This window comes from Danio aesculapii, chromosome 21 (assembly GCF_903798145.1).
Source record: "Danio aesculapii chromosome 21, fDanAes4.1, whole genome shotgun sequence".
In the NCBI taxonomy this organism is placed as follows: Eukaryota; Metazoa; Chordata; class Actinopteri; order Cypriniformes; family Danionidae; genus Danio; species Danio aesculapii.
In genome coordinates this window covers 33,880,070-33,905,887 of record NC_079455.1, presented here as the reverse complement: position 1 = coordinate 33,905,887, position 25,818 = coordinate 33,880,070, and the positions used below count along the sequence as shown (strand labels likewise).

At 33.5% G+C, this 25,818-nt stretch overlaps 1 protein-coding gene across 1 annotated transcript; it reads left to right on the top strand.

The window, feature by feature from the left end:
- Positions 1-1,880: 1,880 nt before the first annotated feature.
- On the top strand, positions 1,881-23,738 carry zgc:92275 (cholesterol 7-desaturase nvd). The gene is made up of 7 exons (XM_056445684.1): positions 1,881-2,491; positions 15,240-15,428; positions 15,660-15,838; positions 18,182-18,307; positions 19,756-19,875; positions 22,942-23,118; positions 23,381-23,738. The coding sequence occupies exons 1-7, from the start codon at positions 2,062-2,064 to the stop codon at positions 23,540-23,542; spliced, it is 1,383 nt and encodes a 460-aa protein (XP_056301659.1). The 5' UTR covers positions 1,881-2,061; the 3' UTR covers positions 23,543-23,738.
- The last annotated feature ends 2,080 nt before the right edge of the window (positions 23,739-25,818 follow it).

Genomic DNA, 25,818 nt, shown 5'->3' with positions numbered 1-25,818 from the left:
TACAGTTATGAAATAGTTTGATAACCAGCAGGAGATGTTCATGGGCCAATGACATGACCACATTGAAATGGTCTATAATCATAACAGCACATGTTGATGTTTGTGTGAGTCAAGTAAATGTATCTTAAGTGCTAAAATACTTTTGGCCTGCTGGTCAGAATTCTGATTTCACACTCACTGGCGTTTTAGTGCGGTCCTATGCAGGCTTCTCAAATCCTCTTTGTTGTTGTGTAATTTGTCATACATTTAGAGCCCCTAAAAACTGTATTTAAAATGAGCTCACAACCATTTACATGAAGTCCTTTCATTAAGTCACTCTTTGCTGTGTATTGGGTATTGAAATGGTCTGTATGTAGAATTCAGAAACTTTAACAATTAGCGACACCACTGGTCATTAAGAGTATTGCAGTTAGCAACTTATTGCTAAAATGACATTGTTATTGCTAAAGTGACAGTTTGATTATAAAGTATATTTAAGACTATAGGCTAAATTGATCTGGCTATGTGAGAGCAAATTCATTTATTCCCTTATTATTGTATGATATGTTCACATTATATTACAGAACAGCTCTTTCTGCATTATAATGAAAATTATAAGAATTTGTTTCATCATAGAACCAAATATATGCTCTCAGGAGAAAGAATAAACATTGCATTTACAATTTTCAAGAAAAAACACACCTTCACATACAAAATCAGCCTCTCATACACAATCTAGCAGGGAATTGCTCTCTTTTTTTTATATTTATTTACATTTTGACAAACGCTGTTAAATCATTACCTGCATATAAAAATCTATTAATATTAAAATACTAACAGAAACTAATTTTACTTTAAATGGCTAAACTTTGCAAACCTTTATATTTCTTTATATTCTATATAACTTTAAATTGTAAACAGTTGTTTATAGCATGCATATCTAGAACAACAATTCAATGACATATTACAAGATTGTATTTAAGAATCACAGTGCAGCCCAAAATAACACAATTTTAAGTCTTTATACTTATATATTACATTATTTCTATTTAATTAATTCAGGTCAGATTAAGAATCTAAAGAAAAGTTTTTTATTACATAAATTTATCCATTATGTCAGCCGATCATCATGTCACCCATATTTTGAAATTTATTTGGAGATAAAACATTAAATGTTTACTTACATTTAACAGGATTTCAGTGTATAATTTAAAGTGGAGGCAGCGCAGTCGCTTCACAGCAAGAAGGTCACTGGTTCAAGCCCCAGCTGGGTCAGTTGGCATTTCTGTCTGGAGTTTGCATGTTCTCCCCCCACAAGTCCAAAGACATGAAATATGAATTGGGTAAGCTAAACTGTCCGTAGTGTATGTGTGTGAATGAGTGTGTATGGGTGTTTCCCAGTGATGGGTTGCTGCTGGAAGGGCATCCGCTGCATAAAACATATGATGGATAAGTTAGCGGTTCATTCCGCTGTAATGACCCCTGATTGATAAAGGGACTAAGCCGAGAAGAAAATGAATGAATGAATGAATGAATGAATGAATGATACAAAAAATGGGAAACCTTTGGCCCGAAGTTTGGTTAATTATACATTGTTAATATAATTCTATATTTCTGAGAATACTCCACTGTTTGATCATGTTTATGGGTTCATTCTGTGAAAAAAAAAAATATATATATATTTATATTATTCTAAAAAATGAAAGCCTATTAAAAATGACATTTTCAGTATAGTATAGACTCCTCATGAGAATTGGAGGGTATTGAATTGCTTTTGAAACTGATATGCAAATAAAAATTCATCAGTGCACTTTGCTCATAAAATGCAAAGTACAGAGCAATACAGTATACAGTAGACGACAATCTCACCTGCATGTGGGCGTGGTCTCGCGGATGTCATTCATGCGCCGCGTCACGTATCCAGCGCTCTCGAACGTTATCCGGACATGCTGTATGTGTGACCCTAGGAAAAAAGCATGCATAAACAAACATTGCCGCTTTCTGTCTGCATAGAAACCAGAATGCAAAGGCGGGATTGTCGAAAACACTGACCGTCATAGCGTATGTGCCATCGCAGGTGTCATGGAGAATTCACGGGCATCGCTGATGTTCAAGTCGCTCGCGGTGGCAGCGATCGGTCTCTCTGCCACTTTCATCATGCTCGTCCGGGATCCGTCAGATACGCTCTTCGGAGGGGGGTACCCAGAATTGTGGAGGAGAACCGGACTGGCCGGAGCGCCCACGCGGGCAGCAGCCTGCATCTTCGCTGGGGTTTTCCTGCTTGCGATGGGATGGCTGTACAGATTATTATTTGCCCCTCTGGAGCTGCTCCGCGGGGTGGATGAAGTGGGATACATCGCGGAAGATGGGCGCTCCCGTGCCCAGGCTGCCAACGAAGTGCGGCGGCGACGGAAGACCGGAGAATTACCACCGGTGTATCCAAATGGCTGGTACCGGGTTTTAGACTCTCACATGCTGGAGAGAGGAGATGTGAAGAGTGTTACAGTACTGGGTAAGTAAGAAAACGTCAAAAATTGTAAATAAAACTGCGCAGTAATCACCGTCAATGCAAAATAATATATGTTTGCTGTAGTATGAGTTTTATGGTGTCGCTTATTAAACTAGTTATGGCTGTGTGTAAAAATAGCCCTTTAAACTAATTATAATAAATAATATTAATCAAAAATATTAATCAATAGGCTATAAAGAGTGTGACACTACTGGGTAAGTGGACAAAACGTCAAAAATTGTAAATAAAGCTTCGCAGGTGAGGTAAAATCCCCGTCAATTCAAGGCTATTTGTTTTGTTTGCTGTAGTATGAGAATTATGGTGTCACTTATTGATCAAATTGTTATAGCTTTATGTAAAAATACCTGTTTAAACTAAGTATAAAAACTATATTAATCAATATAAACGTGAGAAAGGACATCATAAAACATCACGGGACGCGTAAATGTTGGCCTGCGTACGCATGCGTCAAGAAGAATGCGTCCCTGCGGAGCGCAAAATGACAGAAAGCGTCTCAAAAGTTGAAGCATAAGAAACACTGTTTCTGTGTGAACACATCCTTGTATCCCTTCCTATATAAATGTTTTAAAAGCAAGAGTGCCTCCCTTAGACACTTAACAGTTAAAAAATAATAATAAAGAACAGACAGCCTGTGTTTGTCTAAATGAGACGTGCACATTTTCAGCCATGTGTCTTCGTTAGAGCGCTCAGCGCAGACTCAGATCTGAGACTAAAATAGCTCTCCATTGACAGTTTTGCTAGATGGGTTTTCAGGTCACTTCAAGAACAGAAGCTGTGATTTGCATTCTGTCATTCCGGCTTGAAATCAATAATGCAGCGGTTATGTCATATATGCGTGTATTATTATTACACAGAGAAAGATCGTCTAAAGATGAAGCATTGTTTCAATATTCTTTATTTCTTCTTTTTGTTCTTGCAGCTGAACATGGTTGCTATAGGTGCTATATCTCCAAGGTGCTAATATCTCCAAGTTTTCTTATTAAATAGGCACATAAAGTAATAAAAAAACTGTTTATCTAACATGTACTGTAATTTAATTAGTATAAATGTAAGAAATACTTCATTTGGGGGCAGGGTAACACTTTAGTTTAGGTCACAATTCACGGTATTAACAAACCATTAACTAACACTACTTGCTTAATAAACTACTAATTATCTGTTTATTAATAGTTAATAAGGTATAGTTGGGTGTAGGTTTTAGGTAGGATTAAGAATGCAGAATAAGATCATGCTTTATAACTACCGAAGAACAATTCACATCTTAGTAACAGGCAGGTAATAAGCCAGTATTTAATAGCATAAATTGTTATCTAAACTAAAGCGTTATACCTTTTTTTTTAATAATCTCATAATCAGAGACTAATAACATTTTGTTTAGACTGCAGGTCTACTTAAATTAACTAAGTTTAAATAAGTTTAAAGGGACCGTTCATCCAAAAAAATGCAAATTCAGTCATCATTTAATGATCCTCTACTTGTTTCAAACTTGTTTGAGTTTCTCTCTTCTGTTAAACCTAGAAAAGGATAAAGTGAAGAATCTTGCAAATCCAGTAGTATTCATGTTCTTCAACTATGGATGTCAATGGCTACCAGTTTCCAACATTTTTCAAAATATCTTATTTTGGGTACAATAGAAAAAAAAATGAAAATCAAAAAGGTTTGTAATAACCTGAGGATAAGTAAAGGGTGAGTAAATGGAATTTTTTTGCGTGAACTATTCTTTTAAAAGGTGACCAGCAGAGGACCTAAGATATGCCCCCAGAGTATACACAGGAATCAGAGGGTGAAATTCAATACATTTTAAGACATTTTTTAAGATTCTTTCCATACATTATAAGACCTTATAACCACTTTAAGTTTCAAGCGAAAACACTGGCGAGATTAACTTACAGTATATTTACTAAATATTAATGTAAGAAATTAATCCAAAACTAAAACATTCATATACTGAATAAAAATCTATTAAAACTAGCTAATTCAGCTGGTTGGCGCCAATAGAACTGCAGAAATAATGGTGTTGCCTGTTACTGCAGTAAACAAAGCAGCATGATGTCTAGCAGGATTTCATTGATTTCATAAACTACACAGCATCCTGATATTCACAGATTTAATTCAGTCAAACTTTAGCATACAACCATACATTGCATAATCAAAAAAGATCTATCAACTTTTAATACTTTTTAAGACCCAGCGGACACCCTGGCCCCAAAAATATGACCTTAATAATGTAATCAAAATGTAAAAATATCAGTTAATCGATTCCCTTGATTCTTTTGATGCTGACAATTTAACTGTGTAGTTCAACAGTGACTTTTATTGACATATTTAGTAGATTTAGTCTAGTTGTTTGAAATAATGTGATACATACCAAGCTGTAATTTGATGACAATAAACTACTAAATATATGAATAAAAGCAATAAAAGGTTGTATTATAGCATAATTTAGACCTTAAATATTTGCCTTTAATAATACTTGCTAAAATTTGACAAATAAAACAGACATTAAATTGGATGTTACTGGGACTAGCTTAAACACATTTGTTTGATTCTTCATTTAATTGTGCACTCTGCATGCATTAATATCTTTAATTTCAAATGCAAAATCATTCAAATTACAGAGGAACTTCTAAGTAATGTTTGTGATTCTGGATTAGGGCTGCACAATATTTCATTTCAGCATCGATATCGCAATGTGATCGTTTGCAATAGTCACATGGTGAGTATATGCAATGATGAGTCTGGATTATGATTGATCACTTTGCAAGTGTTTTTTGAGGCCTGTGACTGTATGAGGGTTCTAAAAGCATTTAGGTAGAAGAAATTGTATCATCGATTAATTTTATAGAATTACTGTATACCTGAATACAGTTTGACTCCTCCGAAAACAATAAGATGCTATTTATTTAATTTGCAATTTGTATGCACTCCCTTACAGAATCATGCCAATCAATCTAAAATTCTAAATTCTAAACAGTTATTCAACTCATCTAGTGAAATTGTATTCATATTGCAATATAAATCGCAGAATAAAAAAAAATATTGCAATGTTAGATTTTTCCAATATCGTGCAGCCCTATTCTGAGTAATTAAAATGCACAGTAGGCCCTCAATTATTTTAGACAGGGTTACAGAAAAAGCATCTCTGACAATGTCATTATTCTCTGTCACTGCTATTGTGCATCACTCTGATGTAACCTCACGGGTAATGACCTGGTTAAACTCCTGCGTATGTGCAGTTCTGTCATTGTCTTTTGTTTTTTTAGCTTGACTTTTTGTTATGTTTAAGTGTCTGTCGCTTAGGTAGTTGCTGTGGGATGTTCTATCATGTTGCAAAGACCTTTTGATTTTCTGTGAAAACCCAAACAAAACACCTTTGTAGTTTTGTCTTGGCATACAAAAGAAACACTGTTGTGCTTTTGAAACATAGAGACTGCTCAGCCTGTGATGCCCTTTTTTCTGCCCCTGATGACTTTGCCTAAAAGCTTGGCGAGTGTCACTGCCAGAAATCTAACAGATAGCAGATTTTGAGATATAAATCACATTAAAGACTACAATTTTGGCTAAAGTTCAGTTAAGTAAAGTTTATTTTAACTTTACCATGGGACACTGTGACTGATTTTCTTATAAATTTATTTAAAATCAATTTATTTTTAAATATGCACTTGAAGCTCACTTTAGGTCTCAATTATATATCTATAAAACCTGTAGATTTTGATAATATAATAGTAATGATTTCAAAGACTTCTTGTGTGTACTGTACACAAAAGAGTACACTTTAAACATGAAGGGCTCTATTTTAACAATCTAGGCACAAAGTCTAAAGTGCATGGCGCGAAAGCATTAAGGGCGTGTCTGAATCCACTTTTGCTATTTTAAGAACGGAAAAATACAGTTTGCGCCCTGGCGCACGGTCTAACAGGGTTGTGCTTATTCTCTTAATGACTTATGGGTGTGTTTTGAGCACAACATGCATTACGGTGTTGTACGCACTCCACGGAAGACATCCATTAGCCTACATATTTTATTTAGTTTGTTAAGCGCAAATATTTGTTTCAAAACTATTTCTAAATTCAGCTCTAATTTCCAGCAAACAATAAAATAAACAATAATAACCAAGTGTGGTAAAACAACTGAGTTACCTGTATATCCAAACACACGTCCTATTCTTATGCCCCAAATGGTGATGCATATGTCTCCAAAACCCAACACGTGGACAAATCTAAACTTGTTTTTATTAAAACAAATATAAATATGCATATAATAGATAACACTGCTAATAATAAAAACAAATTTGTCATGAATAAACTGAAACAGCCCCATGGAGGCAATGGTTTTTATATTTATGTAGTAAATAATATATATCTTTTAAATATTTTAATACTTAATATGTAAAGATTACTTTTCATATGTAAAGATATTTGTGTATTGTTGTACATTTACATTTAGTCATTTAGCAGACGCTTTTATCCAAAGCGACTTACAAATGAGGACAAGAAAGCAATTTACACAACTATAAGAGCAACAGTGAATGAGTGCTATAGACAAGTTTCAGGTGTGTAAAGTCTAAGAAGCAAAGCATTAGTAATTTAAGTTTTTTTTTTTTTTTTTTTTTTTTAGAGAGAGTACAGTTAGTGGTATAGCCAGAGAGGCAGTTACAGATTAGGAAGGAAAGTGGAGACTAAATAGTTGAGTTTTTAGTCGTTTCTTGAAGACAACAAGTGACTGCCATTCTGATGCAGTTAGGGAGTTCATTCCACCAACTGGGCAGATTGAATGCGAGAGTTCGGGAAGTGATTTCTTTTTGTACATCCTGTGTGTATTAAGCAATGTGTTAGTGGTTTGGACCTGCATAGGCGCATAACTAACACGCTCTGCTCTGGATTTTAGACCAGCTTTCAGTTGGTCAATGGCGCAGTCTATTTTAGTTCTACAAAATAGCAACTCCCCAACAATGCACCTAAGCACACCTCCTTTATAGACCGGAACACTCATGAGTCCACAAAGTGGCACAAATGGATTGGCTACTTAAACAACGTGATGCAAAACGTGAAAATTAGAGTTGTGATGGACTGAAAATATCAACAAATCGTGCCAAACACATCTTGCGCCGGGTGTATGATAGGGCCCTATGAATCTACTCACTTAAAAGTGTACTGCATTAATTCAACTACAGAACAATAATATATTTTCATTTATTTCTGAATAACATGCAATTATGTGTCTTACGTTATGTGTATCACATTCATCTCACATTCAAGTATAGTCAGCTGGATTTTTCCATAAGCATACATTTTAGAAGTGCGTTAAAGGATAACTTGCTCATTCATTTTAGCAACGTGCTGAAAAATGCCAACAGTGTGTTAAATTATGTCACAAATGTGCTAAAATATGCAAGATAAATGTATTTATGATGTATAAATATTACAGTACAGAACAATACAGTATTAGGATCTACATGTGCCAAAAACACTAAAGCTAAACTAATTTAATTGCATTTAATATTCATTTTAAGTATAATACATTTTAAATTCAACTGTAAATACCTTGCAATTGAGTATTTGGAAACACTACTTTAACTTCACAGTTCACACTTATAGCGGGGAAAATAAGTATTGAACACGTCACCATTTTACTCAGAAAACATATTTCTATAGGTGCCGTGGGTAGGCATGGGCCGGTATAAGACTCTGACGGTATGTTAACCATGGATAAAAATATCAGGGTTTCACAGTATTGTGATTACTGCTCTAAAATATATTCTTTTTAAATGTCTGGGTAAAAAACAACAACTTTTCTCCCCTTTGAACACAATATATTTTATTTTGAGAAATATTTAAAGTATTTTGGAACAGTAAACATGTCAGGCTAAAGAATTCAAATGAATCAATAACTTCTACTATCTTCATTAGTTTGAAAAACAAAGATTTCTTCACAATTTAAAATTGCATCTTTGGATATCTTTTCTGCTGGAGATACTGTTGTCCTAAATAATGTTAATAAAAAATCTTACACATACCTTAGGAACGGTATTACAGAAAATGTTGGCGGTTTTAAAACCTTGACCTTTCTAAACCGCAGTATACCTTGAAAACGGTTATCGTCCCATAGCCGTGGAATTAAATTTTTCCCCGGATGTTGATACCAACCAAAGAAATCCATAGAAGAAAACAAATCTAATTCGTTTACAAATTAAGCTATGCATAATAGATTGAAATGACACAGGGAAAAAGTATTAAACAAATGAAGAAAGGGAGGTGTAGAAAGGCAGTGAAAGCACAGACAGCAGCTGAAATCTCTCAATAGTTCTTCAGCAACCGTCTGCCCTTCCTCATTGTAAATGAATATTATCTGCTTCAGTCCAACATCTACATTATTAACCTTGAAAAACGCACACCTGAGCAATTCATGTAACGTCATTCTCCATATGAGAGGCCATATTGTTTGGGTTTTTACCAAAATCTGGTTCAATACCATGTCAACAGCTCCTTTAGATATTATCTAAATTAAATATTAATTTTAAAATATTAAAAATATTATTTGCCAGTAGATTGTTCCCATAATAATAAGTACTCTGTAAAGAAGTGCACTGTAGCATACTTCAGAAAAATGCTGAAGACTAAAAGGCAGCATCTCTGCAGAGAGACTGTTAAATTGGCTTTCTTTTAGTGATCTCAAAGGCCACAACATTTAATTGCATGCTGTTACCGCTAAAGAGTATTGATGCGGATTTCATAAAACCCTTAGTTAAATGGGCTATCGGCTAGAGATGTCTCCTAGGGATCGTGTCAGATAACAGATATGATAGCTGATCTTAGCTCAAACACTCTCTCTCTGCATAAGTATATAACTTGAAATGTACTGTATATGAGCTCTTCATTTGACTTCTATATCCTGTTGTTTATACTTAACAGCAACTACAGAACAGTATTACAGTATCACACAATTTAGTTATGGCTGCACAATATTGTAAAAATCTAATATTGCATTTTTTTGCAGTAAGTATAGTAATATGAAAACAGTTTCATAAGATGGTTTGAATAGCTCTATTTGACGGTTTTCTGGGGAGCCTAACAGTATTCAGGTACAGAAATTAAATATTCACAAAGCAAAAATGCTTTTCCTACTTTGACTTGTCTCGTTTCTAGTCCAAACATCTAAAGAATAGTTTATCACTACAGAATAAATTAAACAAAATGAAAAATGTTTCCTCAAGACAAGCAAAATGGTCTGCTAAAGGTGTAAGTAAAATAATCTCGTTTTCGATTTAAAATAGGGCTGCACGATTTAAAAAAAAAAAAAAGATCTATCTCTATTCAACCCTATTCACATGATCTTAATTCAGCTTTTCTATGATTCAGTCATATATATTTTCAAGGTCAGGAGAGAAGCTTAAAGGTGGTCGCAAAAGTCTTTACATTGTTTTATATTCATTGCTCCGCAACATGGACACCTCCAAATGGTATTGAAAGAGTCATATCAGTGTTTCCTCTAGGATTTTTTTCAGCTGTCGTGGCAGGCCTTTTACACAGATCTAGGCGTTTTTTCAAGGACAAATGTCGAGAGCGCAGTATTAAAAGTCGAGATCGCATTTGCGTAATATGAGCATGTGAATCTCTTTGCTTGGGTGCCGATTTCCTCTGTTCGTGCACAAAACTTCTTGCACGCCCTCAAATATAAGCTGCTCAAGTGCAGATTTTCTTGTGTGCTCTCAAATAAATGCTGCTGAAGTGCGATTTACTGCGTTTATGTAACAAGTATGTCTCCAACATATGGAAGTATGTCTCCCCGTCATGGAAGAATAAATGTAGAGGAAACCATCCACATACTGTTTCTAAAAGGTATAATTTACCCAAAAATGTCATTTCTGTCTTAATGTAATGATGTATTCGCAGCCACAAAAATCACACGTGAGCTGACGCACTGTTTGTTGACTACCTAGAGGACATGCGCGTGCCCACCAATGTAGTCTACTTTAGTGAACAGAAACTGCAGAAGCTGTGGATAACAGGTATAAAATTGTAAATAACATTCAGATTGTTGCACAGAGTGATCGTTAGGGAGCCGCACGAGAAGTATGATTTGCATGGTATTTTTTTTTATCAAAGTGACGGCAGCCATGACATGAGTGCACTCGGCAATGAAAGTGAAACCAAAAGCGCATACATCATTTAAATGATCATATCACATTTCATGTAAATGAGTCATGATTACGATAAGCATTTGACATGTTTTTTCTTTTATAGTGAACACAAAGTGTTGTGCATGAAAATAAATGTTTATTGGGTCAGTATAACTACTCGAGCCTATATAATGCTGAATACAAAAGTTGAATCTGATGATGACAAATGTCTCATTTTATCGGTGAAAAAAATATTGTTGTCAATGACAAACGACACACATATGTCTCCAACATAATAATTCAACTTTAGAATTATGATTAGTTAATGTGCATTAACAAACAAAACAAATTCAAGTCTGTTCAAGTACACCATTCCAAGTCAAAATTGAGCATTTTAACCAACAGTAGACCTACACATAGGCCTAATATTATTGTTGTTTTACCATATGTTTAATAAATAACAATAATAGCCTACTCATAATAAACATTATTTTACATTCACATAATCGTGAGAAAATTGTGATCTTGAAGACAAAACAAGACTTTTTTTTTTTTTTGCATAAATCCTAAATATTCTGTATAAATAATTAAATACAATAAATTATAGTCACACCTCCAAACATCCTAACTTTTTGTGACAAATGATAAAACTTTATTAGTCACAGGCCTTAAAAACACATGCAAATGATAAACTTCCACTCTAACATGGTTAAACTTAGCAGTGACTCTACAAATCAGATGTGTTCGGTAGCTCCTGGTCAATAATTCAGACTCAACATTGCAGATCTTGCAATGTGATTACTGCAGATGTGCACGTTGATATATCCATGCTGATATTATATATAGTGCAGCCCTATAGTCTGTGTGTGGTAGTTTTTTAGTCGCTCTGCATTGCAGGCAGGTTAAACCCCCCAGGTCAGCATAACAGAAAGAGATTTTTGCTACTGTAGCCATGAGGAGATCGAATGAGTGTGCAAATCAGGACTTTATAGCATTGCTGCACCTAATCCTGGTTATATAAAAATGGCAAGCAATATGGACAATCATTAACTGACACAATTTACTGTTTGCTTTTAATTAATGATTAACTTGACTGTCCAGCTCATGATACAGGAGACGTGAAGACAAAAATCCAGGGCAGATTTCCACATTCATAGCTTATTATTTCCACACTGCTCAAAGCTTATTATTTTATTATATCTCATTTCATGCTATACATATAGTAGTAAATTAGTTTATAGCAATCTAATTGGATTATATTTTATAAAAGGTGTATGGGAACAGCAAACCACTCCCTATGTTTGGGCATAAGAAGCAGGTTGGGCCTTTTCTGAAAGATACATCATTGAGAATAATAGTCTGTGGCAGTTAGAGTTAATTTGGGGGTAATTTTGAGTGTAAGTTTTTTTAAGTATCCTTTAAGTTTGATAAAGTGCCCCTCTTGTGCTATTTTAAAGCTTCAATTTAGTTTTAGAGATCTCCTACAATTGGTTCATCCAATTAAAAAAAATGTAGTCATATTATATTTTGCAGAATCAGCTCTTTTCTCAGTGTTTGAAATAGTTAAAGCAATAGTGCAAGAAACCAGTCTCTCTAAAGCAGTGATGCCCAAACTAGGGCCCGTGGGCCAAAATTGGCCAATGGTAAACTTTGATTTGGCCTACCATCCCATCTGAGAAGAGAGGGAGAATGATGGGGATGGAGATTGTCAATTCATATTATTCACATCCCTTTGTTTGTTTTATTGTTAAAAGCTAATTGAAATTAAATGTTTTAATTAAATGGCATAAATCAGGAGTGCCCAAACTTTTTCGGATGAAGGGCCAAAAACCAAATATCATTGATAGCTATGGGCTGAAGATAAATATATATCAAACTATTTTACATTAAAGTTGCCATGGGTAATTTCCTAATATTAGAAAATAAGTAGAAAACATTACTTTGAATTATATTATCTAATGCAGTATAACTTTTTAAATAACTTATTGCAATTAAAACATAAACAGTGACATTTATAACACAGTGAAGTTCAATGCGGCATGCACTAGTCAAGCCGAATCTGACTTTGCCTTGATTCCCTGCCTCTGCAAGTCTCTGCATTGTCCTCTATTCATTTTGTGACAGTATGTACATGTTAAACTAAATTACAGTGTTTAAATTGAAACATTTAATTTAAGTTAGCCTTTTTTGTAGCTTAACAATAAAACAAATAAGTAACAGGTTACATTCAATTTGAAATTGCAATCTCTATGCAATCCCCATCATTCTCACTCTGATCTCAGATGGGATGACAGGCCAAATCAAATCAGGCCAAATCAACTTTGGCCCGCGGGCACTAGTTTGGGCATCTCTGGCATAAATTAATCAGATTTTATTTAAATGTATATATTTTCACCCGACAGATTGTGAAAATCAAAGGCAGATTCTGCTTGACTAGTGTATTCAGCATTGAACTCCATTGTGTTATAAATGTGATTGTTTTTATTGCATTAAGTTAAATTTTAAAAAGTTATACTGCCTTAGTTAATACTATTCAAAGTAATGTTTTCTATTTAATTTGAAATATTAGGAAATAAATTAGGAAATTACCCATGGCGACTTTAACGAAATAGTTTGGTATGTTTGCCTTCGGCCCACGGCTCTCAAAGATATTTGATTTTTGGCCCTTCATAAGAAAAAAAAGTTTGGGCACCCCTGCCCTAAAGCCTTGTGCCCACCAGGACATTTATTGTTCGCAGTTAGCTCACATTTTTCAAGGTGTTTTTTGACATGTATGCCAAAGTGAATGTCACTGGTTATCACTCCCTGACATTAGATGGGGCTTAATGAAAAACAGAAATACCCCAGTACACAAGGTGGTGCTGCAGAACTTTTTTTGTTTGTTTCCTACTGAAGATTTGCACATTATTAGATTTCTTTTTTGGCTACTAATATATATTATACAGTATATATTTGTGGATCTCCCAACTGTAATACAGGACAAAGAGTTCTCAGATCTTCAGAGAGTTCAATTAAATGGTCATCTTATATAGTCATAAATGTCAACATTGGGATGTGAAAATAAGGCATACTACTTTGATGATGTTATCATCATTGATTATCATGGAAAGTAGGGCTGCACAATATATCATTTCAGCATGAATACTGTAATGCATGCATCCACAATAGTCACATCACAAGATATGCAATGTTGACTTGGGATTATTGTTGACCATAAACCACAGTTCAAAACACATGAGATTTGTGGAGTCACTGCAGAATTTAACCATGATAGAGTGAAAGTTTATCATATGCATGTATTTTAAAGGCCTGTGACTATGTGAGCATTTTAAGAGAGTTTAAAGCATTTAATTAGTGAACAAAGAAGTTTAATAAAGATTAATTTTATTAAATGTTTTATATGATGAAGAGAATGCAATGTTATTTTACATTTGATTATTATATAATTTCTGTAACCAAATACTGTTAGACTCTCCCCAGAAAACCATAAACCACTGTTAAATTTGCTTACATATTTGCTCAAATGTCTTTATTTATGACTTTGTTTGTTATATGTATATAATAAATTACATTAAAATATATTCATATTTCACTTCCCTAAAAAATCATCCCAATCAATCCAAATTAATGAAATCTTTTCTAAATAGAGCTATTTAAGTAATCTTCTGGTGAAATTGTATTTATATCGCAATATATATCGCAGAGAAAATAAATATCGCAATGTCAATATTTTCAATATTGTGCAGCCCTAATAGAAGAATAAAAATATGGGGGAAATATGGGAAAATAATTTAAATGGGTGATAGCAGGATAGAATGGTAAAATATGGGATAATCCTGAGAACTAAGGGAGGGTACACAGGTATGCACACTGTATGTAGTATACAAATAGTTGAAGTGTAAATAGGCATGTAAAACTTTATATCAACCACAGATTCAAATCATTCATTCATTCATTCATTTTCTTTTCTGCTTAGTCCCTTTATTAATCCGGGGTCGCCACAACGGAATGAACCGCCAACTTATCCAGCAAATGTTTTACGCAGCGGATGCCCTTCCAGCTGCAACCCATCTCTGGGAAACATTCATACACACTCATTCACACTCATACACTACGGAGAATTTAGCCTAGCCAATTCACCTGTACCTGACTGTGGGGAAAACGTAGCACCCGGAGGAAACCCACGCGAACGCAGGGAGAACATGCAAACTCCACACAGAATAGCCAAGTGACCCAGCCGAGACTCGAACCAGCGACCTTCTTGCTGTGAGGCGACAGCACTACCTACTGTGCCACTGCGTCGCCTGATTCAAATCATATCACAACATTTGTTTTGAGATATCAATAATTATCATATTATTGGCTTAGAAAATCAATATCTGATCTTATCATTATGAGACGTCCCATTGTAAGTAAGATTACACCGCAAGTAAAACTGGGATTAGAGATAACGCCATTTATCATACACTTTAATTTTTTTTTAACCTTCTACATTCACAGACAACTATATCAGACACTACACAAAAAAGGTGATGTTCAAAAGCATAATAGGGGCACGTAATAGACAACAGCAAAATGAAATGAATATATTTTACTTGTATTTTCCTCCAGGGCAGCAGGTGGCAGTGTTCCGTGGGCAGGATGGCAAAGCCTATGTGGTGGATGCCTACTGTCCTCACTTAGGTGCCAACCTGGCAGTGGGCGGTCGCGTCGTAGGTGGCTGCATTGAATGCCCCTTCCATGGGTGGCAGTTTCGTGGGATAGATGGGAGGTGTGTCAAGATTCCCTACGCAGACAAAGGTGAGGAAAACTGAAGATTTTTAAAATTTATTTATGTGATTCTTATTTATATTTATGAATTTTATGGAAAATTACAGTAAAAGGAACTAAACTAAAAGCAATTATATTTGTAAAATGTATAGATGGTATCAACTTAAGCACGTACAATGAAAAAAAAAAACCATGAGCAAAACTAAGATTGTATTTTAGTTTCTGTTGAACTCAACTAACACATACCTGACGTGTTTTTAGTGCCCGAGTTTGCGAAAGTGCGCTGTTGGCCCAGCTGTGAGATCAACGGGCTGGTTCTGGTGTGGTTTCACTGTGATGGGCTGGAGCCCAGCTGGAGGGTGCCAGAACAGAGCCAGATCACCCGCGGGGAATGGGTGTACCGTGGTCGCACCGAACACTTCATTAATGCACACATTGAGGTGAGACAGACATGTCATCCAGATTGTGTGAGAATGCCGTGTTTGTGTCTAGCCATCATTTTACGACAATGCACCGCAGGCAAAAACACTGTTTTTCATGGACCTGGCAACTTTGAGATTTTAGGCTTTTTGGCTTTTCAGAAAGTGTTTTTTAGTTCAGTGGTAGGGAATCTATGGCTCTTGAGCCACATGTTGCTCTTTGACCAAAAATATGTGGCTCTCCAGCTACCTTCCTTCAATATTACTTTACCGTTTAAAAAATTATGACCATCACTAAAAATCAGTTTCCTATCGAAATACAATTACAATCCCCTTTTTATTGTATTTTATACAACACAATGAATAAGAGTTAACAATAAAAGGACATTTCGATCAATGTGCGTTTGTGGTAGTGTGGATAAACTTGAATTGCAACACCAATAAAGGGCAAACAACTTACATTTCTATAGTAACTCAAACAACATTCATGAGTGGTGATGGTGAAAATAAGAATACTATAATTTATCCTTTTTTCATTCATGGACTTGCTTAACATATATATATGCTGCATTTATTTTTATTTTTTTGAGTTGTGCATGGACATAAATTAAGGTTTTGTTTAAACCTGTATTATTTATAGTAATATTATAAATAATAATAGAGTATTAGTAGTAATACTATAATATTTTTTAGTAATTTATAGTAATAAAGTAGTAAATGCAGATTTAAAGAGGCTTTGTGATATACAGTATATATATATATATATATATATATATATATATATATATATATATATATATAGATATATAGATATATCTATATATATCTATATAGATATATATATATATATAGATATATCTATATAGATATATAGATATATCTATATATATAGATATATCTATATCTATATCTATATATATATATATATATATATATATATATATATATATATATATATATATATATATCTATATATATATATCTATCTATATCTATATCTATATATATCTATATCTATATATATCTATATATATAGATATATATCTATATATATATATATATAGATATATATCTATATATATATATATACAGATATATATCTATATATCTATATATATATATATATATATATATATATATATATATATTTATATATATATATATATATATATATATATATATATATATATATATATACACATCCAAATGGCTCTTTAAAAAAATTCATTTGTTAAAAAAATCAGTAATGGCTCTTTGCTGAAAAAAGGTTGCCGACTCCTGTTTTATTTCTAGCTGTCTGCAATATTTTCTGATTTAATAAGTGATAAAAAGAGAGGGGTCTATTTAAAACCTTTGACTCATTTTTGCAAAAAAAAAAAAAGAAAAAAAAAGATTTTGCGCAAAAAAAATGCAAGAAATAGAAAAATTGCAAATTGCATAGAAAGTTGCAAATTAGTGCATATGTAATGAACTATGCAAACAACATTTTAGAAAACTTGTAATATACTATGGTATAATAATAATATAGTATAATAAAAGTACAATTAGTTATTGTAGCAGTGTTATTTTAGTATTATTCATATACTATGTACAGTGCTCAACATAAATGAGTACCCTCATGAGTACACCATTTTGGTGAATATTTTTATCCATTTCTCAGTGAATATAGGTCATATATTTTGGTGCATTTTTAAACAAAACATTAATTAAACTGATGTATTTATTAAAATAATATTTTAGTCAGTGAACATCTTTAGAAACAGAAAGATAATACATTTAAATGCGTGTGAAATAGTAGAAAAAAACTATTACAAACTACAAAATTTCAACGAAAATTTAATTATATTTAGTTTCTCCTGAATTTTGCTCTTTTTACAAATCTTTTTTCAATATTTTCAGCTAACATACACATTTGGCTGCACTAATTTAGTTATCATAAAGTGTTAGATTAGCTCCAGATTTGGCTTCAGTACTGACTAATCTACTGCATATGCACAAATATAATAATGTAAAGCTTCCTATAGACAATATTCATTGAAATGAGAGATTTGTCAGGGGTATATATTGAGCACTGTATAGTTAATATATTGAATAAAATGTCCATTTACTTTAATTTGAGCTCATATTTGAATTTTTCTATATTTAATTAAATTTTAAAATAGTGTTTTTTACTTTGTACAACTTTATTAGCTAAACAATTGTAATATTTTATGGTGGTCATAGTGAACACTCCCTTAAAACACAAGCTGAGGTGAGACCGTATATGTTATGCAGCTCATATGTGAGTGAAGTTTTCTCAGTGAATATCATGTTTGTACCTGGCAGTCATTTTTAATTCACACTTTTGGCTTCGTCTTTCCTCAGGAGATTCCAGAAAACGCTGCAGATATTGCACACTTGGCTCATCTGCACACTCCAGGTATCGTCAGTGGAGTCGATCTGCGCTACACAAACAGCAAGACCTGGGAGTTTATACGGCACGACTGGAAGGTTTGATTTCACACACACGCACGCACGCACGCACGCACGCACGCACACACAAGACAGCAGGGTTATTTTAGCATCAAGATTTTATTGTATTTATTTATTTCAGTGTTGTTTTAGCATTAAGATTAGTTTTTATTTTTACTTTCATTTTTGCCATATTCAGCACAATTTTTAAAAATTTGTTGTATAATTTAGTTGAAAATCAATCATAATAATTTGGTTAAAAACATTTTTTTATAATTTCTGTTTTACATTGTATATCACATTAGTTTTACAGACATTAAATTTTTAATGTTAATTTTGTAATTTTTAAAAAAAATTTTAGTTTATATTATATTGTTTATACTTTATATTATTCTTATTATAATTTGTTATTATTATGGTTTATCAGGTTTTATTTGAAGAGAAAATTGATTAAATGAGAAATGTTCCTGTATCAACAAACTGAAATAAAATAAAATATATATTATTTTATTGAATGATACATATTTTTTATTTTTCATTGAATAGAAATGGGCTTAGTTTTAATTAACAATAATTAGCCTGGTCAACAGGTTTCATGTCATGGAAAACTAGGATACATGATAGTATTAAATCAGATAATACACCATAAACCCATAAAAATATAGCAATATCTTGTGTATGTTCTGTTCTATTATTAAAAATATGCCACTTCCTTATATAAATCTCTATTTGTGTTCAGGACATACTTAATTAAATGAGCCATATATGTCACTTTTGTAGCATTTTATCTTTACAGTACAACAAACATCAAAGTTCTAATAATATCTGTACTCAGAAGGGGAGGCACGGTGGCTCAGTGGTAAGCACTGTCACCTCACAGCAAGAAGGTCACTGGTTCGAGTCCCGGCTGGGCCAGTTGGCGTTTCTTTGTGGAGTTTGTATGTTCTCCTCATGTTCGTGTGGGTTTCCTTTAGGTGCACCGGTTTCCCCCACAGTCCAAAGACCTGCGCTATAGGTGAATTAAATAAAACTAAATTGGCTGTAGTGTATGAGTGTGTGGGTGTTTCCCAGTATTGGGTTGTAGCTGGAAGGGCATCCACTGCATAAAACATATGCACAAGTTTGCATGTTCTCCCTGTGTTGGCATGGGTTTCCTCCGGGTGCTCCGGTTTCCCCCATAGTCCAAAGACATGCGCTATAGGTGATTAGGATGAACTAAATTGGCCGTAGTGAATGAGTGTGTGTTTGTGTGTGTGTGAATGTGAGAGTGTATGCTTGTTTCCCAGTAGTGGGTTGCAGCTGGAAAGGCATCCACTGCGTAAAACATATGCTGGAATATATGGTTCATTCTGCTGTGGTGACCTCTGATAAATAAGAAACTAAACCGAAGGAGAATAAATGAATAATCCTTATCCATCCATTTAATCTTAATGGGATGATTCACCCAAAAACCAACCTGTATGACTTGACTTGTTTGTATTTTGCAGGTGGAGTGGAAGCCGGAGCCGGAGCCGAACAAGCACTGCTCTCAGATGTTGGTGAAACACGCACTCACTGTTTTCGGCCGCCACTGGCCTCTTCTGGATCTGGATGTCCTGGCCCGACAGGTAATAACTAGGCCCACACGGAATCTGCGGGTGCAGAAATCCACAGATTTTTAGTCCATCATTGAGTCTATTCATTTACCTGTGTAAATGTGTGTAAACTTAAATTTATTCAGTTTTTAAATTAATTTCAGTAATATTATTAACAAATATTAAAATGTTCATATGATTTATGTACAATACAGTTTGTAAAGTAATATTTTCTGTATTTTAGATATATTAGTATTCTGTATTTCAGATATATATATATATATATATATATATATATAGAGGGAGAGAGAGAGAGAGAGAGAGAGAGAGAGAGAGAGAGAGAGAGAGAGAGAGAGAGAGAGATATTATATAAGAGACTTGCTTAGCAATTAAGTGGCTTTAATAGGATTTGCATTGTAAACATTAAATACAACTTAAAAAAGGTATTATTTTTCATTTCATATATTAAGTTTTTAGTAATGATACTTCCAACATCATTCCACATATATCCACAGGCTTTTAACAAAATTCTGCGCAGAAATAGCTAATAATGTCCGCAGATTCCGAAGGAAAATGGATGAATGTGTTCAGAAGATTCTGATTCTGTCTGGCCCTAGTAATAACCAAAGCGTCCCACTTGAGGGCAGGAGTGAGCCGTGCAGACTGGGAAAGTGCCTGGAGACTTGCTCTGATTAACAGAAGGGAAAGAAAGTCATGGTTGATCTAGCAGACAACAGTGTGTTGATCTCTTGTGTTCTGAGGGATGTTCACTGGATCTGAAGCAGGCAGACTAGTGCATACAGAGCATGCTTTTATGTTGATGAATACCCTGTGTGTGTGTGTGTGTGTGTGTGTGTGTGTGTGTGTGTGTGTGTGTGTGTGTGTGTGTGTGCGTGTGTGTGCGTGTGTGATGCTGTAATTTATGGCTGCGGGATGTATGAGATGTACAAATTACATGATTTTGTTGGACAGTGTAGTGTGGTTACAGTTAATGTAGTTTTTTCTTTTTGTATCACATATTATTGATTAAATTCAGACTCCACGCTGCAAAAATGATTGAGCTTTTAGGTCATTTCACAGATGTTTTTTTGTTTGTTTGTTTTGTTTCATTGAATTCACAAAAATGTGATTTACAAATGTACAAATATATATATATATATTAAGTATATTTCAAATGTGAATGTATAAATATAAAAAGTATTTGTTCATTTATATGTACCATTTGTCTAATCAATAATTTTGACCTTTTTTTTAATTAAAAACTGTTTTTATTCTAGCCAAAATAAAACAAATAAGACTTTCTCCAGAAGAAAAAATATTATCAGACATACTGTGACAATTTCCTTGCTCTGTTAAACATTATTTGGGAAATATTTAAAAAAGAAAAAAAATTCAAAGGGGCTAATAATTCTGACTTCAACTGTATATGAGTGTGTGCGTCTGTGTAAAAGTAAAATACTGTATAATATATCAAATATTGTTAAATACATAACATGTAACAAATGTAATAAATATAAAATATTAACTGAAATGCATTACATTAAGCCAATTGTAACAATACTATATACTAATAATAAACAATAATAAAATTATATATATATATATAACATGTTTTTATAACAATATTTAATTTCTTATATTTTATTTGCTATTTTTAATTGAATGCATTAAATAATATTGACTTACAAAATCGTACAGCACAGTAACCTTTTATTTGTTCATGTCTGTGCAGCAGCAAACGTTTCAGTGCCATCATTTTCCTTCATGGTCAGTTGTGCAACATTTTTCTTTTTGTGTTGTCTGAAAAGGAATGGTCTTGTTACCATCGTAACGGAGAATGATCCTGATGGTATGTGTGAACAACAGTTGTAATTCAAGGCTGTGGTGGATCTTCACTTCAAGTTAAGAAGTGTCTGAATGCTTAAGCTTGGAAAGTGCTGAAGATTTTGCCTGAAGTTTTTGCCTGTTAGGATTTATTTAAATGAATTATGTCTCTCAAATTTGGTCTGACTCAGGAGAAAGTTGCATGAATTAGTTTTGATTATATAAATGATATGTCATGTTTATATGATATGGTATGTCCAGGTATTATTAGCTAATGGTGATTATTATAATTTCAAAATATTATATTAAATATAATTTTAATTAAATATGACATTTTTTTGGCTTTTTGGCTTTTTTTGACATGGCTTTTTTTTTTTGTTATGTAGGAGGAGTAATAGTTTAAAATACATTTACAGTACTGTCACCCTACAACCTGTGGAAGCGTTTGCGGTTACATTTTTAAACCATATTATAGTCCAAACATAAAGCAATCATGACAAACTATATATCATTTGAAAGCTTTCTAGTTTCCATATCTTATTTGTGGTAGATATTAGAGAGCAATACTTATTTATTAATTTGCAACAAAGATACTCAGAGTCGTAACGCATTACTTTGCTACAGCAATCCACATGTAAATTTTATTTTGATGATTTCGGATGTATTTTAGAGACTAAACTCAAATCAAATACCACCAAACGTCCCGTACTACGAATTTGATGTCTACTTCATAAATATTGTAAAAAGTATGAACAAATATGGTTCATATTCCTCAAAACATATGGGGCGCCTATTTATGGCCACCAATCGAAACTAGAGGCCTTCCGGTGGTCATGTCTGGTACTGCAGCCAAACAAAATATTACTGAAAGCTAATTTTTAGATATCAACTTCAAATTTGCAATATACTTCGTTCAGATATTTAGCTTCAATTGTCTGTTAATCTTAGTCCAAAGCTGTTTTGAGGAATACATATTTTATGTAATTCAATAAAATTCACATCTACTGTTTTTTATTTTCATAAACATAAAGGTGCATATATAAACTTTTAAAATGTTTTTAGCTACAACCCGAGATGTGTCTCCTTTACAATAACACCAAGCCTAAATCTGTGCACCAAAGCAGTGAAAATTGATATTAAGTTAAACATGTCATTACAATGTTTATCTTCAAAAAGTGAGGGCGCCAGTTAGGGAGTTAATTAAAAGTAATTTACTGTTCTAATATTCTATTATAAATATAAAATGTATGTGACTGATATACATCATGTTTGCAGGTGGGTCCAGGTGTGGTTTTTCTACTCTTTGAACACAGTTTTCTGGGTCGGGGTGTGATCATGCACTGTGTTACCCCAGTGGAGCCGTTACTGCAGTGCGTTTCACACACCATCTTCTACCAGAGCAGCATCCCTCCGCTCGTACCCAAGTTCATCCTTCGGGCTGAGTGCATCCAGGTAACTCAGACTGAGAAGTGCAGATCTGAAACAGGAATTTTGCATTACTTTAGTGCATTATTGTCAACATTTATTTAAGTTATCAAGTTTCTTGTATTTAAAGTGAAATAACTGATGATGAAAATTCCAGATGGCAAGGTTTTTGCATCTGATCTCTAAAATGTTAGGCTTTTTTATTTAGTTACAATACTAGTATATACTAGTTTTATTTAGTTACAGTAGAAATTATGATTATTTTACCTGATGGGTTTGATTTTTATAGTTTGAACGAGACGTTATGATCTGGAACAACAAGACGTACATCTCCAAACCGATGCTTGTGAAGGAGGACTCAGCCATCCAGAAACACAGACGCTGGTTCAGTCAGTTCTACAGTGAGAACAGCCCTCGACTGCGATACCAGCATGACACTCTCGACTTCTGAACACGAACTCTGCTTCCAACACTATGGGTTGCTAAAAAAGGCAGATGCCAATATTTTTTTAACACAAGCTGATATTTTGTTGATATTTAATAAAAAAAAAAATCATTATGCAAAAAAGATTATGCAAAAATAAACAGTGCAGTTGTTTTAATACACAACGTGTGTAAAGCCAACAATAAAGCAAATGCTAAATATAGGTGAGGTTGTATTTGGATTGTTTGATTTTTAAATTTCATATATTATTTATATAAATATCTCAAATATAGAAACAAACAATGACCATGGGAGACCAAGCACAACCTGTTTGAGCAACCTGATGTTAAAAAATGTACATCAAAAACTAATCAAATATGTCAATCAAACAGACAAATCTCGATTTAGTTTTGATGGAAATTTAATGTCAAACATATTGGCCCACATAAAGATTAAACCAGTTTTAAAGTGGGATTAACTTCCCTGTTTTTTTATTAAGGAGTCTAGGAGAAGTTAAAAAAAAAAAGTAGGTTTTAAAACAGCTCAAAAAAAATATTTAATTCATGAAAAAAAAAAAAATCCAAAGTTATATGTTTCGTTCAGCTAGAATATTTATTGAAACTTGGAGATTTGAGGTAAATTTAAATTTTAGGGTCCGATGAGGGTGTGTGTGAATACCCGAGTAAGACAGGAGATTTAGCACCACTGTGACATATTTGGTGTTTCTAGGATTTTTTTTTTTTTGTCTAGCCAGATATTTTTAGGACAGAAAAAGATTCATAAGAAAATCAGAATCACAAAGAGCTCTATGTGTACAAGACCTGCCGTTTCTGCAAAGACAAAGGCAGTCCTGGGCTTGGCTTTTATGAAGCTTAGAGGACTCTCAGACTGTCCAATCTCAATAATAAAGAGCAGAAGAACAAATAAAACAAAACAAAAACAAATGGTGATTATGTGAACTGCAGCCAGAATTGTATTACTCATGCTCACAGTCATGCAAACTTGTATGATGATGAAAATTGAACATTTACCCTCAAGTGGTTCCAAACCTTTCTGAGATTTTTTTTTTTGTTGAACACAAAATAAGATATTTTGAAGAATGTCGCCATAGACATCCGTATGAGAAAAATCTTATGGAAGTCACTAGCTGGGTGTCCACTTCCCTGTGTTAATACGAATTTTGCAGTATCATGTGAGAAATGAGTTATGGAAATGGAAATTTGGTATAAAAATCACTTTTGTACTCTTGCTAGAAAAGCAATCAAGTTTGTACTCTTGCTTGATGAGATTTTGGAATAAAAAGGGTTTATGCGAATAATGGAATGGGATGTAGAAATGCAATTTTTGACGAATGAACTCTGACAGGCGTCACGGTGGCGCAGTGAGTAGCAACTTTTTTGCATTTAGATAATTATGCAAAAATTTGCTGCACTCTTCACTTTTAATAAAACAAACACACAAGAAAAAATATAAGTGGAAGGTCTCGAAAATGAGTTTCATTGCAAGCTGCTCACACATTATTAAAACACAATGCTTGCATTAGCCCGTTTAAATAAGCAGTGTAGCTTATTTTCCATCAGTAGGACCTTTTGTCCTTGTTGAAGTGCGTCAGACAATCATCTGTCAGTAAACAGCAGTATGTTTCTATTTGCCCTGCTGCTGAACGTCCTGATTGCAGAATTACACACTAGAGCTGCTCTCTGTTATTGAGATTGGACAGTCTGAGAGTTCTCTAAGCTTAGAAAAAGCCAAGCCCAGAACTGCCTTTGTCTTTGCAGAAACAGCAGGTCTTGTACACAAAGCTGTTCAGACAAGTCAACTTAAATGCAAAAGAACACAAAGTTCCAGTCGCTGTAAAAATGGTTGCTTCAAATTAATCAAATTAACTTTACAAGTCTCCCCAAGTTGCATCAAATTAATGGATTTAAATCAAGTTGAAATTTCATTAATTAATTAATTGATTTTCTTTATTTCTTTATTCCCTTTATTAATCTGGGGTCGCCACAGTGGAAAGTTGAAATTTCATAGCTTAAAAAATGGTTCAAAACTGATTAACTTACTAACATAAGTTCTAGTAACATAAAAGCCTAGGTTGAGATTATTACATTCGATCATTTAATTAATTAAATAAAATTGTTTAATTTAAGTGAATAAAATTATTTCATAAAATTGTTTACAGTGCACATGAAATCAAAATGTAAAAAGTATTTTGCTAGCTCACATTGTTATTCTTAATGTGAATAATTAATCTTTAAAAATTAATCTACTGTTAACTTCAGTTTCAATTTACTATAATCTTCTAT